Genomic DNA, 20,441 nt, shown 5'->3' with positions numbered 1-20,441 from the left:
CTCTTGAATAAATTTTGCAAGGCGCTTGGAGTTGATCATCAGTTCACGATGGTTGAGTGAAAATGAAAGTAAATTTTATTTCCTAGGCTGGGTCTGCCTGATCGATCCTTTTGGCATTCAGTACCAGCACCTGCTCTCTCCCTGGCATTCATGAGTTTTGCTGGGAAAGCTGCTTCAAGGAAACAGCTGGAAGGGCAAGGGTACAGGAAATGGCCTCTTTTAATCTGCTGTTACTTGCTGTGTCTTTGCAGAATGGAGAAGCTGATGCCATGAGCATGGATGGAGGATATGTCTACATAGCGGGCAAATGTGGTCTGGTGCCTGTCATGGCAGAAAACTACAGTAAGTGGAGGGGAGCAACTCTTCATGTTTTCTTCCAGCTGGGCCCTGGAGAGAGAAGATGGGAAAATCGCAGCCTGATTCATATCACAGCTGCCATAAAGCTCTGCCTTACTGAGAACCTCCTACTTTCCAGGCTCTGACTTCCCTCATCTTGAATCCTCAGTCTGGAAGGATGGAAGTTATTATACCTTCCAGCCATGGGAAATGTAAGCTCTGTGCTGTGAAGTCCCTGCTAAAAGTGACCCTGCTGCAGAGGACAGTTGGGATTTCTGGCAGTTCTTCCAGCTTCTAAAACTCATGCTTATCCTGCTGCCCTGTTATAGGGATTTAAATGTAGTCAGCCAGCAACCTGCTGTGGGCTCAGTGCAGACAGAGCAGAAAACTTTAAATTTCTAGAATTTATCAGTCTGTGGATAAATTCTAGAGGCCAGCAGCTGAAAATGACTTGCATCATCCAGAGACTCTGGACTTGTTGGGAATTGGTGACATGTGTAGATAGTTTTATCTAACTCTTTTTATTCTTAGCTGCAGCATGCAAAAGGCATGATCTCCCCATCTATATATAAGCGTCTAATGCCTTCTTCATTTTCTTTTCTCCAGAAAAAGGCTCTGACTGTGTCGGTTCACCAGAGGAAGGTGAGTTGGGACTGGCAACCTCTGGAGTTAAAAGGTAAATTCCCACTGTTTGGGGGAAGTATTTAGGTAAGTTTAAAATCCAAATCACAAGTAGATAAAGGCACTGGAAGAGACTAATTTTTAGAGTGGAAAAGGAAGGATAGTAATTGATAATAATGGTTATTCCTTTACACTTGTCATGACTTGCACACAAGATTTCTCGTTTAATCTTATTAGGTAGGTATTAGCATCCTCTGACTATGCATAAGAGGAGCCTAGGGCTTGGGGAATTTACAGATTGTCTAGATCCAGGAACAAATCGAGGTCCTTCCCACTGATTCCCACTGCTCCCCCACCATCTTGCACTACATGAGGATGGCACATTTTTAGATGAGAGCACCAGTCAAGAAATGTTGTTTAATGTGTTCCTTACAGGGCTGAATAGAGAGCCTTGCACAGGCAGATGTCTAGGAGCATGAAATTGCTCAACCTCCCAGCCAGGGTTGGGCCCAGGAATCCAGGCCAACCTGGTTCTCACCCAGGGTTCTGGCCAGGGGTGGATCTGGAAAGATGGGGCAAGAGCAAGTCAGGAAGTCTAATACCAAGGTGAGCACTGGGCCACAGAGCCCTTGTGCTCAGGCCCCACAGGTCCCATTCCAGACAACCATTAGTGTGCAAGTTTGTCCTTGTCACTTCCACTAATTACAATCTCCCAGCCTCTCCCATCACTCAGGGAGCCAAGCTCTTTAGCAGATATAGTAAGAGCCATTCTTAGTCCACGTATAATAAGGATTATTTTCTGTCTCCATTAATTAAATCAGAAAACTGAAATCGTGGGTTGATGCCCTATTCTCTGCTTTAAGGACCAGCATATATCTGCTGCTGAAAATGGCAGCTGACATGATTTTGATATTTTCCACTTTGCATATTTGATTTGGTATAAAATTATATTTTCCTTTATCAGAAAATGTCTTGCCCAATTGTTCCCTGTTGTTTATTGGTTTTTTTACTACTCTGCTCTGTAGAGGGTTAGAAATCTTGATTCTCATTTGATTTTTAGAATAGGGTTTTTAGGTAAATGCATGTGTGGGGCAACAGTCCTCAGTTAAGAGACAACAGTCTACAGACAGCATGGCAACAGCCCATCTAATCAACTCTAACCACTGTTCAAGTACGGGATTGTATACTTTAATGATTTTAGAGCTAACAGGTGGTTGTCATACCAATCCTGTTAAGAGATTTTAAGAATTGCTGAAGGGAAAGATGTGAAAAAATGTTTGCTAGGGGCAAGCTGTCTGTTGGTGGAAACTTTAGAGACAATTATACTTAGATTTGATCATAAGAATGTAACTTTGCTTAAATCACTTGAGGAGAGGTTATATTTTAGATAATGATCGCAGTTTGACCAACTTAGCTTTTCACATATTGTACTTTGGAATGTCACGTTGTTAATTTTACTGATGTTACTAGTTTCCACTGTTTAAGCTATACTTAGCCATAAATAACTTTTGTCACACTGCCTGTCTTTGTGTCCTTTTGAAATGACTGAATCAACTCATTTTTCCTGTGAAACTTCCTTGTCTTTACAATAAAAAACAGAAGCTAACTTTGAACCGGGGCTGTACCCAGTTTTCTCCTTCTAGCAGAGGAATTGCTGAAGTGCGGTCCCTTCAGGTTCTCATCGCATTCATGGTGCTTTGAGTAATTAATCCTTTTTTTTCATCTCCGTTACACAGTGAGAAGTGTAACATATCTCAATACATGCTAATTTATAAAATGTTGGACTTACATTAGCTGTTCAGTAACCATTCCTCTGATATAACACATTAGAGTGTGAATTGCTGGCTTATAACTTCAGTAACTTTATGCGTTATACACAAGACACTGCTCTAGTGATAATAGATTCTTAGTATTCATTTTTAAAGTTCAGATTAATCTCCTCCTGAAGAGTACCCTGTACTTCACCTCAGTTAATTACTGGGGTGTCCCTTCAATGATTAAGGACATCTTTGCTTCCCTAGGGAGATGGTGCCTTTAACTGGAAGCAGATGCATTGGAGGCCCCAGAAGTGTTAATACTTCCTTTTCTGGTGTTTTTCTTGTAGGGTATTTGGCTGTGGCAGTAGTGAAGAAATCAGATGCTGACCTCACTTGGAACTCTCTGAAAGGCAAGAAGTCCTGCCACACTGCCGTGGATAGAACTGCGGGCTGGAACATCCCCATGGGCTTGCTCTACAACAAGATCAACCACTGCCAATTTGGTGAGTGAGTCTTGGAAGGAGCTGTGGTGAGGGCCATGCCAGAAAGAAGGGTCCTGGTGGGAGACGGGTGTGGTACAAGATGCTGTGGGCTCTGGTTTTACAGAAGTGAAATTTGATAAAAGTGAACCTTCAGGAAATATCGAAAAGCTCTAGGGGGGCCGGAAGCTGGGTTGCTGAGTCAGGCTGGTTCATTTCAGTTACTCATGATGGCTTAAGTGAATATCCATTTACTTTTCTTTCTCATGAAAAAGACCAGAGGTAAGCAGTCCATGGCTGGTATGGTCATGAGAAACCTAGGCTCCTTTTCTCTTTCTGCTCCACCAGTCTTAGCATGAGGCTTTCATATTCAAGGTCACCCATGGTTGCTATCACATCCATGATGCAGGCAGCTCCAAGCACCAAGGGGTTAGAGAAAATGGAAGTTTATGCCAGCCGTTGTCAACTCTTTAAGGGAGCCTTCCAGGAAGTCTAACCAATTATTTCAGCTAACTTCTCACTGCCAAGAACTTAGGTATATCAACACACCCAGCGGTAAAAGAAATGTTTTGTATTTGGGCATGTTCTTACCCAAAATAAAACTAGCTTCTATTACTGTGGAACAAGGGGAAATGCATACTGGGGTGACAGCTAGCAATCCTGCCTCAGGGTTTTGTAGGCGATGTGAGTTTGGGTGATCCTCAGATCTCCTTAAGTTGTTGGCAGTCTCACTGAGTCACTGCCCAGTTCCTAGCATCCTTCTAAGGGGTAGAAATCAGTTTATTCTCTGTGTCCTCTGAATATTATCACCGACAAGTTTATTTCTACCCCTTTAAACTTCTAGGTGTAAGTTCCCCACAGACAAATGTTTTCCAATGTTTCTGATTTACATTAGTTTCCTGAGTAATTTCTCCCTGCCACCTCCAAATTTGGGCAATTCCTTAAAAAGGAGAGGCCTCTAAATCTGGTTATGAACCCAACAAACCCCGTGTGTGTGAGGATTGGAGATCTTCTGCTCCAAGTTGCTCTGTGACACGAGTTTGACATGAAGCAAAATGCAGCTGGGGTGGCATCCAAAAAGCTCAGGATCCCCACCAGCAAAAGCCCTACCTTTGCTTTCTGAGTCTCCTGGAAACTTTTACAGCCAGGAGAGAGCTGCTGAGCTGCAAGGAAAATTCCTTTCTTGAGCTTGGGGATGTAGTAAAGGCTCCTCTAAAGAATGGTAGGGGAAGGGGACAACTGAAAACAGGTGGCACAAGCTCAGAAAGTGAGACCTTCAATCTCCAAACCTTTTATGTCCCCTTTCGTGTCATTTCCATTTCTTCTTTCTTTAGGTTAGTGATGGTGCTTAAGGAATCCCCTCCACCCTGAATTGTAATGGTCACTACTCCTTTTCCCAACCTCAGTAAGATTCCTTTTAAAGCCTATGGCTTGGCAGGTCCTAAGCTGGTGGTGGCAGGTCACAGAATTATTGAAAATGTTCTACCTCTCCTGGGCCATGCAGCCCTGCTGTGTGTTAGATGAAAGCTGCTTGTATTGATTCAGGAAGAGCTAACTTCCTCTTATTCTTCTGTGCAGGTGAATTTTTCAGTCAAAGCTGTGCCCCTGGATCTGACAAAAATTCCAACCTCTGTGAGCTATGCATGGGCTCAGGCCCAAACAAGTGTGAGCCTAACAACAAAGAGGGATACTATGGCTACACAGGGGCTTTCAGGTGAGTCTTTAACCCTGACACAAATATAATAATATCCTAGGCTTGACCAGATTCCTTTTAGGAACTAAAGTGAGATTCTTATGTTCCTGGTACATTACTGCTACATGTATTAGGGTGGGAGATTTTGCAACTAAATGTAGAGCAGCGTGTGGAGAAGCATCCAGGATCCTCCAGGGCACTGTCTGCCAGACCTGGCTGTCACAGACAGCAGAGACAGGTGTATGGTACAGTTTAGCAATTCTCAACTAGGGGCAATTTGTCCCCCAAAGAACATTTGCCAATATCTGGAGATGCTTGTGACAATGTTGCAGGGGGAGGTGAGTGCTACTGACATCTAATGGGTAGAAGCAACTAAACATCCTACAATGCATAGGACAGCACTGTACAACAAAGAATTATCCAGCCCCAAATGTCACTAGTGCAAAGGTGATGAAACCTTACTATAGTTGAATAAATATTGAATCAGGAGTTTGGTTCAAGCTCTTCCCTGTACCTCTTGGTAACCTAGACTCATACTCATCTGGAAATATATAATAGTGAAGTACATGGTTTCTAAATTCCTAACTACAATTGTACTTAATGGAATGTCTATCATTTTCATAGAGACTCCTGTGTACCTTACCACCTTATTACTTTTTAACTATACTTTCTGCTTCAGGCCTTCTGTTATCTGGTAGTTCATGAGTCCATGAAATGCACAATGATGGTGGTGTTGTAATTGAACCTCCCAGTAATGAAGTGAAAAACAAAGGTTATCCCTATTTTCCAGTTAGAACCACCATGAGTTAGAGTAAGTACGATTCAGACTCTACAAGTTTCCAATTTTACAAAGTAGAGTGTGTTGTCAAATCCACAGAGATTTAAGAGTATGTGAGACTTACAATGTAGTCCCCCTTTCCATCTTTACCTTGTCTTTTTCTGGTGGTAACATATATTTGAGAATTACAGTTAAGAGAAAAGGCTCAAACTTTGCTTACATAAACATGTATAAAGGCTTCTTTTTCTAAATATGTCTTATAAAACTTAGCTATGAAGTAATACATATCAAATTGACAAACAGACTCCAAACTCAAAAGAAAACAAAATGAAATCAATATATGGCACAATAGGTACCCCACCTTCTCAGCTAGCTATCCCCCAAAACTCTCGAGTCCCTGCAGGAAGAGACAGATTCTTTTCCTTGAAACAAGGAGGTTAAAATAGATGGAGAGCAAGACTGGGCCTACTGTACATGAGTCTGATCCCCCTGGGCCTTGTGTAGATATTGACAGGTATACTAGCTCATCATCTGTATGGTATGAATTTTCAAAGGATTGGAATATGGTAAAATTTAATGTTAGAACCATAGAAAACAGAGTTCATTTTGTTATTATTTCTTTTCTGAAACTCCTTGGAGACTTGCAGTGGCTCAGAGTTGTTTATAATTCCATACCATACCCAGAGATATGTGAACTGGGAACTAGTAGAGTCAACTGCCTTTATATCAGGTTTTACCAAACTCTCTGCATTTCTCAAAAAAACCCACAAAACATAACAAATGCTCTGTGAATGTTAAAGTTCTTTTTCAAAGGGATGAAGGATATCACAAATTGAAATTTGTGATGGAGTTTTAGTCCCTCACAAATGTTGCATAGACATTTGCATCTTATAAGAATTTGAAGGAATTGAGTTTTTTATTCACATTTCATGTGCTCGGGGAGGCATCACCTGACTGGAAAACTGGCTCTCTACTATCTGTGTTAACCCTGGGAAAATGATGTGATCTGTCAGAGAAGCTGTAGCAAAAATTATGATTTAGAATGTGGAACTGAGATTGTATAACTACATAGCAATTCAGAGCCTTTGTTTTCTTTTTTGTTATTCCTTATTTTGCTTAATGATAGAATGGAAATTACAATTGCTGATATCAGATGGCCAGCCTGGATCTATATGGTGGCCCCTGAATGAAAGATGTATTACTCTGACCTCTTTTCTTCTCTCTCCCCCTGTCTGGACCTCTGTAGGTGTCTGGTTGAAAAGGGAGATGTAGCCTTTGTGAAACACAACACTGTCGCGCAGAACACTAATGGTATGTGCACATGCTTCTCTGTCCCCATAAAATCTGAGTCACTGGGATTCACTTGTATTCAGGGATACCTTCATGGAAGTACTGGGGACACTGTCATGCTCCAGAGCTCTAATTCTCAACCTGTCTGTTCAGTGAAGAGAAAGGTGTTCGCTTGGTAGGCAGAATGATCTCCCACGCACACCTCCACAGCTGCAGGCCTGTGTCCCCCTTTTATTTTATTTTATTTTGTCAATATACAATGTGGTTGATTATTGTGGCCCATTACCGAAACCTCCCTCCCTCCTCTCTCTCACCCCCCCTCTCCACAACAACCTCATATCTGTTTGCTTGTCATATCAACTTCAAGGAATTGTAATTGTTGTGTCTTCTTCCCTCTCCACCCCCCAGTTTATTTGTGTATTTATTTATTTATTTTTAGCTCCCACAAATAAGTGAGAACATGTGCTATTTCTCTTTCTGTGCCTGACATGTTTCACTTAATATAATTCTCTCTAGGTCCGTCCATGTTGTTGCAAATGGCAGTATTTCATTCTTTTTTATAGCAGAGTAGTATTCCACTGTGCAGATATACCACGTTTTCCATATCCTCTCATCTGATGATGGACATTTGGGCCATCATCTCTTAGCTACTATAAATAGTGCTGCAGTGAACACTGGAGAGCAGGTATCCCTTCGACTTGATGATTTCCATTCCTCTGGGTATATTCCCAGCAGTGCGATAGCTGGGTCATATGGTGGATCTATCTGCAATTGTTTGAGGAACCTCCATACCATTTCCCATAAGGGCTGCACCATTTTACAGTCGCACCAACAATGTATGAGAGTCCCTTTTTCTCCGCAACCTCGCCAGCATTTATCATTCACAGTCTTTTGGATTTTAGCCATCCTAACTGGGGTTAGATGGTATCTCAGTGTGGTTTTGATTTGCATTTCCCAAATGCTGAGTGATATTGAACATTTTTTTATGTGTCTGTTGGCCAATCATATATCTTCCTTTGAGAAATACCTATTTAGGTCTTTTGCTCATTTTTTAATTGGGTTACTTGTTTTTTTGTTGTAAAGTTCTTTCAGTTCCTTGTATATTCTGGATATTAATCCTCTGTCAGAAGCATATTTTGCAAATATTTTATCCCACTCTGTTGGTTGTCTTTTAACTCTGTTAATTGTTTCTTTTGCTGTGCAGAAGCCTTTTAGCTTGATATAATTGCATTTATTTATTTTTCCTTTGGTTGCCCACGGTTTTGGGGTTGTATTCATGAAGTCTATGCCCAGTCCTACTTCCTGAAGTGTTTCTCCTATGTTTTCTTTAAGAAGTTTTATTGTTTCAGGGTGTATATTTAATTCTTTAATCCATTTTGAGTTGGTTTTAGTATATGGTGGGAGGTATGGGTCTAGTTTCGTTCTCCTGCATAATGATATCCAGTTCTCCCAGCACCATTTGCTAAAGAGGCAGTCTCTTCCCCAGTGTATAGGTTTGGTGCCTTTGTCAAAGATCAGATGGCTGTAGGTGTGTGGGTTGATTTCTGGATGCTCTATTCTATTCCATTGATCAGTGTGTCTGTTTTTATGCCAGCACCATGCTGTTTTGGTTATTATAGCTTTATAGTATATTTTACAGTCAGGTAGTGTTATGCCTCCAGCTTTATTTATTTATTTTTTTGCTCAGAATTGCTTTGGCTATGCCTGGTCTTTTGTTATTCCTTATAAATGTCTGGATAGTTTTTTCCATTTCTGAGAAAGATGTCATTGGAATTTTGACGGGGATTGCATTGAATTTTTATATCACTTTGGGTAGTATGGACATTTTCACAATGTTGATTCTTCCAATCCAAGAACATGGGATATCTTTCCATCTTCTTGTGTCCTCTTTAGTTTCTCTCAGTAGAGGTTTGTTGTTCTCTTTATAGAGATTTTTCACATCCTTGGTTAATTCTATTCCTAAGTATTTTATTTTTTTGGTGGCTATTGTAAATGGGCAAGCTTTCTTGATTTCTCTTGATATATAGGATCATGTCATCCGCAAACAACGACAGTTTGACTTCATCTTTTCTAGTCTGGATGCTCTTTATTTCCTTCTCTTCTCTGATTGCTCTGGCTAGTACTTCCAACACTATGTTGAATAGGAGTGGTGAGAGTGGGCATCCTTGTCTAGTTTGTGTTCTTAAAGGAAAAGCTTTCAGCTTTTCCCCATTCAGGATGATATTGGCAGTGGGTTTATCATATATGGCTTTAATTATGTTGAGATACTTTCCATCTATACCTAACTTGTAGAGAGTCTTTATCATGAATGAGTGTTGAATTTTATCAAATGCTTTTTCTGCATCTATAGAGATGATCATATGGTCCTTGTGTTTGATTTTATTGATATAGTGTACCGCATTTATTGATTTGTGTATGTTGAACCATCCTTGCATCCCTGGGATGAATCCCACTTGATCATGGTATATAATTTTGCGTATGTGTTGCTGTATTCTGTTAGCTAGTATTTTATTGAGGATTTTTGTGTCTATATTCATCAAGAATATTGGCCTGTAGTTTTCTTTTTTAGTTGTATCTTTACCTGGTTTTGGTATCAGGATGATGTTTGCTTCATAGAATGAGTTTGGGAGAATTACCTCTGTTTCAATCTTTTGGAATAGTTTGTAGAGAATTGGTGTCAATTCCTCTTTGAATGTTTGGTAGAATTCTGCTGTGAATCCATCTGGTCCTGGGCTTTTCTTCGTTGGGAGCCTTCTGATAACAGCTTTGATCTCTTTTATTGTTATTGGTCTGTTCAGGTTTTCTACATCTTCTTGACTTAGTTTTGGTAGTTTGTGTGTATCCAGAAATTTATCCATTTCCTCCAGATTTTCAAATTTGTTGTCATATAGTTGTTTATAGTAGTCTCTAATGATTCCTTGTATTTCAGAGGTATTGGTTGTAATGTCACCTTTTTCATTTCTAATTTTTGTTATTTGGGTCTTCTCTCTTCTTTTTTTAGTTAGCCATGCTAATGGTTTGTCAATTTTATTTATCTTTTCATAAAACCAACTTTTTGACTCATTGATCTTTTGTACCATTTTTTGGGTTTCAATTTCATTAAGTTCTGCTCTGATCTTAATGATTTCTTTCAGTCTGCTGACTTTGGGTTTGGATTGTTCTTGTTTTTCTAGTTCTTTAAGGTGAAGTATTAGGTTGTTCATTTGCCATCTTTCCATTCTTCTGAAGTAAGCATTTAATGCAATAAATTTCCCCCTTAGTACTGCTTTTGCAGTATCCCACAGGTTTTAGTATGATGTATCATTGTTTTCATTAGTTTCAAGACATTTTTTGATTTCCTGTTCAATTTCTTCTTGGACCCATATGTCATTAAGTAGAATGCTGTTTAATTTCCATGTGTTTGTATAGTTTCCAGAATTTCATTTGTCATTGATTTCTAATTTTAACCCACTGTGGTCTGAAAAAATACAGGGGATATTTCCAATTTTTTTGAACTGTTCAGGCTTGATTTGTGACCTAACATGTGATCTATCCTGGAGAATGATCCATGTGCTGATGAGAAGAATGAATATTCTGAGATTGTTGGATGGAATGTTCTGTAGATATCTGCCAAGTCCAATTGGCCTAGAATGTTGTTTAGATCTTGTGTTTCTCTGCTGATTCTTTGCCTAGATGATCGGTCCAATATTGATAGTGGGCTGTTCAGGTCCCCTGCTATTATGGTATTAGTGTCTATCTCCTCCTTTAGGTCTAATAGCGTTTGCTGTATAAATCTGGCTGCTCCGACACTGGGTGCGTATATATTTATGATTGTTATGTCTTCTTGATGGATCTATCCTTTTATCATTATGTAGTGGCCCTCATTATCTCTTTTATGGTTTTTAGTTTAAAGTCTATTTTGTCAGATATAAGAATAGCTACTCCAGCTCATTTTTCTTTTCTGTTTGCATGGTAAATCTTTTTCCATCCTTTCACTCTTAGTCTATGTGAGTCTTTATGGGTGAGGTGGGTCTCTTGAAGGCAGCATATAGTTGGGTCCTCCTTTTTAATTCAATCAGCAAGTCCGTGTCTTTTGATTGGGGAATTTAATCCTTTTACATTAAGAATTGTTATTGAAAAGTGTTGATTTACTCCTAGCATTTTATTGATTTTTGTTTGGATGTTTTAAGTGTCTTTTTTTCCTTTCTTTCTGATTTACTGTTTGTCTTCTGTGTTTGTTGGTTCCTTGGGTTGTAGATAAACTTTTTTTTCTCTTCATTGTTGGCATTTTTATTTTACTAGTGGGTTTTTATTTTTCTTGAGTTTTTATGGCAGTGGTAGTTATTTTTCAGGAACCAAACCCAGTACTCCCTTGAGAATTTCTTGTAAGGGTGGTTGTGTGGTAGTGAACTCCCACAGTTTTTGTTTGTCTGAGAAATATACTATTTGCCCTTCATTTCAGGAGGATAGCCTTGCGGGGTAGAGTATTTTTGGCTGACAATCTCTGTCTTTTAGTATTTTGAATATATCATCCCATTCCTTTCTGGCTTTTAGGGTTTGTGACGAAAAGTCTGATGTTAGTCTGATTTGGGCTCTCTTATAGGTGATTTGACACTTCTCTCTTGCAGCTTTTAAGATTCTCTCTTTGTCTTTGAGTTTTGCCAGTCTGACTATAATATATCTTGGAGAAGACTTTTTTGGGTTGAATAAATTTGGGGATCTTTGAGCTTCCTGAATCTGAAGATCTGTGTCTTTTCCTATACCTGGGAAGTTTTCTGCCACTATTTTGCTGAATATGTTTTCAATGCAATCCCCTTTTTTCTCCCCTTCTGGATTACCCATGACTTGGATATTCAAGCATTTAAGGTTGTCTGATATCTCTCTTAGATTTTCTTCAATGTTTTTAATTCTTTTTTCTTTTCTTTTTTTTTTCTGCCTGTGTTATTTGAAACGGCCCATCTTCAAGGTGAGAAGTTCTCTCTTCTGCTCTGCTAGCCTGCTGGTTAAACTCTCTGTTGTGTTTTTTATTTCGCTGAATGAATTATTCAGCTTCGCAAGCTCTGCTACATTCTTTTTCAGGGCATTGATTTCCTTGTAAATTTCTTCTTTCAGGTCCTGTATACTTTTCCTCATTTCATTGTGTTGTCTAGCTGAGTTTTCTTGTATCTCACTTAGTTTCCTTAGAATTATCACTCAAAATTCCTTGTCTGACATTTCAAGGGCTTCTTGTTCTAAAGGATCTAGAGCTTGAGAGTTATTACCCTTTGGTGGTGTACTTTCTTGATTTTTCATATTTCTGGTATCTTTCATTTGAGGTTTAGTCATTGTGGCAAGGGATTTCACAGTCCACTGGTTCAATACTATTGTCTGGCTAGGATGCTGCTGGGGCTGCCAATTTGGCATGGCTGCCTTAGTGTCTGCTTGGTCGCCCACTGGTGCCTTGAGTCTTGGGCCTCTCCGGGGAGGCACCTCTCTGGTCGGCACACACTCGGCTGGGCTGGGGATGGAGTCCAGCGGCAGTGAGGCCTACCTGCTCAGTTGCATGCTGGCACCTGTGTCCCTTTCCCTTAAGTAGTTCAGTGTCTACTTCCCAAGAACAAGAGATTATCTTACATATCTACAGTACAATTACCAAGGTCAGGGAATTTTACATTACATAAATGTAATACTCATTACGTCCACAATCCAAATTCAAATACTTCAATCATCATCAGTAGGAATGAGCACCAAGATATTGGCTTCTAAATACTCTTCTCCACTAAAAGGCACTAGGACTCCTTAGAAAAATAGCTAATTCCAGGGTGTGAGCAGGAAAAATATACAGTGAGCCTAGAACATCACAGTGAAGTGCTCAAAGACTGATGGGATGTTTGAAAGCATGCAGGTGCCAATTTGAAGGACCTCCTACTACCACACTGGGGAATTTTGAACATTAAAATAAGTAATGTGAGCAGTAAGGGATAATAATCCATTGAATAAAATAAGAATCTATGAGGCAACACTGATTAGACACATGAAGTAGGGAAAGCTTGTCCTGTATCACAGAATGCTAACTAATGAATGTGGATGGACTGACAAAGTCTGAGAACTGTCACTTGGCAACCAATATATTAATCATTGATTCAGGTAAGAACCATCCATGGGTGTTAACTTGTGGGTGAAGGTTGGATGACCTTGACAGTAAACAAACAAACACAATAAAACAAACATTAGTAAGAATGAGCATTCCACACCTCACCCCTCAGTATCACTGAGTACTAGTGGAACCTACTAGAATCCAGGCTGTTAGTTACTTCCCTGCCTTCTCTCATGTCCCCCATCCCATCTTTCCTGGGCAACTCATCTAGAATGAAATAGCTCAGCACCGACTCCTATAAGAAACCTTCCTGGATGGCACATCCCTACACAAGAATCCTCTCTCCATATTGCTATTATTATTGAATTCACCATATTCTATAAAATACTTTGGTGACAGAAATTCTTTGAGCTCTTTTTCCTTCTCTTATATTCTCAGAACCTGGCATAACACATGGTACAGAGTAGTTGCTAAGAATTTATTTGAAGGAATATTGGGTTGGTTAATTTTCCTTTCTTCCCTCATATTATTTTTGCTTTTCCTTCACAGGCTCTCCTTCCTGCTACAAGAGTGTCACCCTGGTTCTCTTTCACTCTCAATTTCTTTTTGTACTCGTTCAAGTAGGGCTCCCATCTCTAGGCCTTTACTCTCCACTCTTTACAATGACTCCAAAATCCTTACCTCCTTAATAAAATTAATTAATTAGTTTGTTTTTGGCAGCTAATCAGCCAGCATGGAATCTTGTGTGGCTTTTTTTCTTTTTAAATAAATACAATTTAGATGAGAGGCCTGACCTCCCATTTAAATTCCATTCCAGTATCTCTATTTCTCGACATGTAATTTTTATGTACAGAGTACACTGGCATTGCAAGTTCAACTTGCATACATCCAAATTCCTCATCTCTCTCTCAACGTTCTCTCTTTTTCTCACAGTCTCTATCTGTATAGAGAGTCTTGTTATACTCCCTGCCAGTCAGACCTAGATTAAGTCTGTCAGTCAATGTTTTATTTTTTCTTCAAAATATGTCTTAAATGCTATGGTAGGCTATGGTATAGAAGAAGCAAGATATAAAAGCACGTGGGCTGTTTGATATTAATTACATGAATATGTGTGTATATATTGTATGTGTGAGTAGTATAAAGACTGGAAGAAATGTACCAATTTTGAAGGTATATAGGTATATACTGTGGAATTATAAATGTTTCAAAATTTTCTTCCTGATACTATACAGCATTTCAAAAATTCCCATCAGTGATCAAGTATTACTTTTATTGGAAAAAAACTTATTTTTAACATGGCCTTCTAGATGGCCACTGCTACCCTCCTAGCCCAGACCGTGTCAGTTCCCATCTAATTCTTCTTAATTTTCTTCCTTCTGGTCCTGGCTCATTCATTAACATTGATTTCCATTCATAAGTCCTCACAGACCCACTTTTCCTCCTGCCTGAGCACATCACTCACTGCCCCAACTCAAGGCCCCACTGCCCTAGACTCTGTTCCAGGGGGCTAGTGTCCTCTCACCCACTGTGCCTGAGTCTTGCCTGCACCCTTCTTCTCTCCTACAGGGAGGCATTCCTTCCTCCTCTCATCCTACATGTATTACAAGACACACCCAAAAAAACCTTTGCCTCTTCCAGCCAGCTTCCCTAATTAATCTGCTCTCAAAGCCCTGGTCCTGAGCTCACATAGCATTTAAAGTGTGTTCCACAAATATATAAAATGTTATTTTCCCTGCTCTAAATTTTTGGTTTTGGTATGTGTGTTCTTTTTGCCCTCCAAAAAGACTGTGCCTTGCAGAAGGTTGAGGACATAGTATTGTTCCATAATGCTGAAATTACTAAATAGAATAGAATGCGTTAGGAAGGAATGATGATGGATTCCATTTAGAAGGTGTGAGCTTGAGAAACAAGTAAGAAAGGGAAGGAGAAATGATAGAAGATGATTGAAGAGGTGTGTGTGTGTGTTACTTGGTGGGGGGAGGACAGGCAATTTGGCTCTTTCCATTAAGATAAAAATACACATATCTTTTGAGCTAGCCATTCCACTTTTACTTACGCACAGTCATATGCAGTAATACTCATTTTAATCCTATTGCAGTGGCAAAAAATTGTAAACATGCCAAATGTCCATTAATGGAGAAATGGTTTTTAAAAAGACTATCTTATAGCCATACTATGGCATATGATATAGTATGATAGTTAAAAAGAATGAGCTCAATTTATCTATACTGACACAGAAGAATCTATAAGATGTGTCAATAGCTGGGGGAAAAAAAGCTACAGAATTTTATGTTCGTTGGGGTCCAACACTAAACAAAATAGTAAACATGAAACATCCATATAGACATATACGTAAATGCATATAACAAGGCATGGACAGAAACATGCAAATGTGATAATCAAGGATTAGAGCTACAGCACTGAGTGAGATTTGAGGAGTGTAGGAAAGGAGGGCTTTTAGTTTATATATAAATATATTCCAAAATTTATGAGTGTGATCTCATGTACCAATTAAAGAGAGAAAATTAAATAAAAAATGAATGAATAAAAAAGGTTGCAATCTTGCGTTATGGGAGAGAAATAAAAGTTGGCAAAATGTATTTGAAAACTGTCTCAGGAGGAGGAAGCTGAAACCCTGAGAATGGATGAGATTTTTTTTCCAGAGGGAATACCGAGAAGATGAGTCAAGAGGCTGAGACAGGATACGGACCTGTGTACAGCATCAGCATGTGCACATTTTCACTTACAACTAGTATGAGCGAGTCAGAGTTAAAATGCTGATGCAGATTCCAAAAGTGTCTCCTGAGGAAAAGTTCTTTTGTTTGGAGATGCCATATGCTATAGCACAGAGGTTATAAACATTCTTCCTATGCCAGAGCAAGAAGTACAAAAGCCTTTGCAAGTTAGTAGAAATGATTATTTTGAACATCCACAGAACGTAGTTCACTCTCACCTGGCTGGGTGAGGAAGGTTGGAAGGGGAGGTCACCATTAATATCTGGTAAGTATGAGTCAAGTGTCACCCTCTGGACACTTCCTCTCCACATTGCTATAACACCGATGTGGGCACTTCTGTGCGGTTCCAGGTCTCCCGTACACCAGTGGATCAGTAGGTCACATCCCCACAGTGAGAGCACCTGCATGAAAGCCATCAGGTGTGGCTGGATCCACTTTCTTTCTTTCCCCAGGGGCAAACCCTGACGCGTGGGCTAAGGATCTGCAGGAGACAGACTTTGACTTGCTGTGCCCCGATGGCACCAGGAAGCCTGTGGCCGAGGCCCACAGCTGCTACCTGGCCCGAGGCCCGAATCATGCTGTGGTCTCACGGGAAGATAAGGCAGCTTGTGTTAAGAAAGTATTACACAACCAGCAGGTATGGACCAGCTAGGGCGTCTCACTTTTTCTTACTAGACGGGTGTGGGTTATTTGGGGAAATTCACAGCTTAGTGCAGCCCTGACTCCAGCATTTTCTTTCTGAAAACTAGAATTGAGATGCCATGCATTGTGGGCTAGAATATCTGGGTTTGGATCTCAGGTCAGCAGCTTCCTAGCTGTGCCAACTTGGATATATGATTTAACCTCTTCATGCCTCAGTTTTCTCACATATAAAATAGGAATAATAACAGTTTTGCCCACATCTCGGTTAATATGAAGATTAAGTGAAGTAATGCACTCAAAGGTCATAGGAAAATGCCTGGACCTCAGGAAGTGCTCAAAACCCGCTAGCTGTATAACTACGGGACTGGATCTCCCAGGCCTGCTTATATCTCCTGGTCACTGGAGATAAGTTCCCATGTGATCCATGTGCCCTTGGGAACAGATATATACCTTCCGGCTCCCCCTGACTTTGCTCATGGTACCCTCATTTTCTCCACTCTCTTCTTTCTGAAAATGAAGGAACAGACTGATCCTGTGTCCCAGCATTCTTTGATAGAAGTCATGAAGACTAGATTTCTGTTTCTCTTGCCTAGGCAGACTGAGCACTGTTCTTAACAGTTTGAAAAACACAGGACCCCTACCCTCAGAGAGCCTGCCCTCTGGGGAGATCCACCATCTCAGGGTCAGCCTTGTGGGGGAGTGGGGGGGCTGCCTAAGTATTTCAATCCTGAAGGCCCCTCTACACATAAACATCACCTTCCTTTCAGCCTTTCAGGTATAGTTTCCTGCCTGTTGATTCACCATTAGCTTTTTTTTTTTTTTTTTTAAATTAAGGTCGCATATCTTCAGAAGTCCTTTTAAGGCACGTAATGACAATACTGAGCTGTTTATGAACATTTCCTAGGTGCTACATAAGTGCTAAACTTTTTGTAGTCACCATTTCATTTCAACTTAGGGGGCCTGGACAAGTTAAGTGGCTTGCCTAAGATAGGATTCAAAATGCAGTCAAACAGGAACTTTTAACAACTACCTCTACCACTTCTCTGGTAGGGCTCACATTTAATGTTTTCTTTGACAGTATGAGGAACAAGGGAAGGGACATGTTATTGTCCTCTCATTTCCTCTAAGCAGCCCCCAAGGGATATGGGCAATGAAGTGAGGAAGAGAGATCAGAGAAGGCCGGAGGGGTGGGTGGGTGAGAGGGGCTTCTCAGAGGAAGATAGGACCGGCATCCTACAAAGGATTTTGTAAAAGCATGGAGTTGGGGCCCCAAGTGGGTAAATGGCAGGTGAAGGAGGTAGAAAATTCCTGAAGTATACTTTGTAGCTTCTCTTTTTACCCAGAGCTGGTTCAGGGCTTTCAGCCTCCTCTGGTCCATGTGTTCCCAGCTGCTCAAGGCCACAGGTCCTCATGTACTTTCTGTCTATTTGATAGGTTGAGTATGGAAGCAATGTAACAGACTGTTCGAGAAAGTTTTGTTTGTTCCAGTCTGAAACCAAGGACCTTCTGTTCAGGGATGACACAGTATGTTTGGCCAAACTTCCAGACAAAACCACATATGAAAAATACTTAGGAGCACAGTATGTCGAGGCCGTTGGTAACCTGAAAAAATGCTCAACTTCACGTGAGTAGGAGGAACAGCCTGGGAAAGTTGCAAACCAAACAAGGTGGTGGGTTCTGGGGTGCCAGATGCAAAAGGAGGAGTAGACTGTGGCCCTCGGGATATGACTACATGGACAAGAAGAAATAGTGAGAGAATGACCTAAAAACAGTATGTATGATAGGCTAGTTTGTCTGGGTAGATAGTAAAGGGGACACAGGCTCAGGGCACTGAGAAAGCAAACTTACTGAACATGTAGAATTCCATTTTATTTCTAAGAAAATGAAGAGGTTTGTGTGTACATGCCCATTGCCCTGCAGTAGACTTTTTTTTATTAGAGTTGCCTTGTCCATCATGGTAGCCACCCACAAGATGTGGCTATTTAAATTTAAATTAATTAAAATTAAATTAAAATTTTATTTCCTCAGTCCCACCCAGCCATATTTCAAGTACTCAGTAGCCACTTGTGGCTCAATATTGGTAAGCAAAGAGAATATTCCCATCATCACAGAAAGTTCTTTCAGACAGTGCTGATCTAGAGAGGTTCAACAGTAAGTGCTGGTGACTATAAAGTTGCCATGTGTACTACGCATCTGGAACACCAGATTCTAAGAACTGAAATAGAATAAAATACACCTTTGCAGTATTACTATGTGGGGCATAATCGAATCCCTTGAAAGCATTTGGAAGATGTGGGGGAATAACACATGGTGTAGGGCGGTTATTCTTCAATGGTATGTGCAGTAAGTGAGTCTTGGTTCTTATCAAAATGCTGATTCCCAAGCCCTGGAGATACTGATTCACTAAGTCTCTCCTAGGTTAGGGTGTCTGCATTTTAAAAGTTGCCCCACATAATTCTTTTTTTATCATTTATTTGTGCATATTTGTGGGGTACAGTATGTTGTTTCAATACATGCATATACTGTACAATGTTTCACTGAGGGTAGATAGCACAGTTTTGTACCCATTAGTCTACCACTTTTCCTGCCTCCCTCCCACCTGCCACCTCTGGTGACCATTATTCTACTCTCTATTTCCATGAGAACCCCCCCCCCTTTTTTTAGATTCCACATATGAGTGACATCATGTGGTATTTGTCTTTTTTGCCTGACTTACTTCACGTAACATGATGGTTTCCAGTTCCATCCATGTTGCTGCAGATGATATCTTTCTTTTTAATAGCTGAGTAGTATTCCACTGTGTATATATAACACAGTATTTTTATCCATCCATTGATGGACATTTAGGTTGATTCCATCTCTTGGCTATTGTGCACCATGTGATTCTGATATAAGCAATGTGCTTATCTAGGCCCACTGTTGTGAGAACCAAATTAATATTTACCTAAACTGTGTCCTCTGCAAGGGGAGACAGTCTGGCTCCACTGTTCTCTGCTCCATCCCTAGCCCCCAGCGCAGAAACTGGCACATTCTAGGTGCCTCCTGCTATGTCACTTCCTCACTTGCCTGAAGAGGCCAGGGAGGACAGTCTTCCTGGGCAACTTCTAGCCACATGAACTCAGGTGTGTGAGCCCTGCCCATAAGAAACAAGGTAAGGATTCTGTAGGGCAGGAAATCATATTACAGCCTTGGAGTGGGCACTCCCCAGGGCAGGCACAGGAGCTGAGCAGGCAAGTGGAGGCGGGCACTGGGAGAATGGCCCAGTCCACACATCAGAAGAGCATGCCAATGGTCTGAGCACTTTCGTGCTACTCTTAACTGTTCATTCTCTCAACAGTTCATACATATATATAGGTAGATTTCAAATGTCCTACCTCTCTGCTCTGCTCCACAGGACTCCTGGAAGCCTGCACTTTCCACAAAGTTTAAAATCCAAGAGGTGGAGCTACCACCCAGATGGAGATGGGAGCTCAAAAGACCCACAGGCTCCCCCTGGTCTTGCTGGCCAGAGTGGTTTGTGTTAACCATGTCCATTTTCACAGCTCTGCGTTGCCATGTGCACAGACACAAAATAAAAATTATTATTGATTTTATATTTCAAAAACTCCATTCTTTCCCAAAATGTTTGCAACAGAAGAATTTCTTTATATTATCTGACTAACTATCTGTGCAACTGAGCTCGAGATTCATCTGGTCTTTCCCGACAGCTTTGTGTGGTGCCACAGCCACCTCTCCTGGGTACAATCCAGGGAGGAATCCTTTCAAAAGGGTCTACATGATCGTTATAATAGAATCAAATGTATATGGTCATTTGTGTGTGTGTGTTGTATATATGTGTGTGCATACCTGCATGTCTGTTTGTATTGCCAGGGAAGGGACAGGAAAGAGGTTGCAGTGAGTTCAGGGATCAAGCACTTGATTGAGTATAGAAAGACTATACAAGACTTACCATTATTTTGACATTTTTAATGAATTCCATCAGGCATAGCCAAGGTCCTGATCCTAACTGGTTAAAAAAAGTGAAACACTGAAATATCTTTTGCTAAAAATTATAC

At 40.5% G+C, this 20,441-nt stretch overlaps 1 protein-coding gene across 1 annotated transcript in view; it reads left to right on the top strand.

The window, feature by feature from the left end:
* LOC134390576 (serotransferrin-like) overlaps nucleotides 1–19,948 on the top strand; it is a 36,667-nt gene extending 16,719 nt beyond the window's left edge. Inside the window, exons 10-17 of the mRNA XM_063114073.1 lie at nucleotides 252–342; nucleotides 943–978; nucleotides 3,062–3,217; nucleotides 4,772–4,907; nucleotides 6,911–6,975; nucleotides 16,197–16,381; nucleotides 17,821–18,010; nucleotides 19,781–19,948. Of these exons, the coding sequence (XP_062970143.1) occupies nucleotides 252–342; nucleotides 943–978; nucleotides 3,062–3,217; nucleotides 4,772–4,907; nucleotides 6,911–6,975; nucleotides 16,197–16,381; nucleotides 17,821–18,010; nucleotides 19,781–19,815 (894 nt within the window). The 3' untranslated portion in view covers nucleotides 19,816–19,948. The remainder of the gene's footprint in view (nucleotides 1–251; nucleotides 343–942; nucleotides 979–3,061; nucleotides 3,218–4,771; nucleotides 4,908–6,910; nucleotides 6,976–16,196; nucleotides 16,382–17,820; nucleotides 18,011–19,780) is intronic.
* Nucleotides 19,949–20,441: the final 493 nt, after the last annotated feature.

Source organism: Cynocephalus volans, chromosome 11 (assembly GCF_027409185.1).
Source record: "Cynocephalus volans isolate mCynVol1 chromosome 11, mCynVol1.pri, whole genome shotgun sequence".
Lineage (NCBI taxonomy): Eukaryota > Metazoa > Chordata > Mammalia > Dermoptera > Cynocephalidae > Cynocephalus > Cynocephalus volans.
Note: the sequence above shows the minus strand (reverse complement) of the source record. Positions and strands in the feature narration are given on the sequence as shown.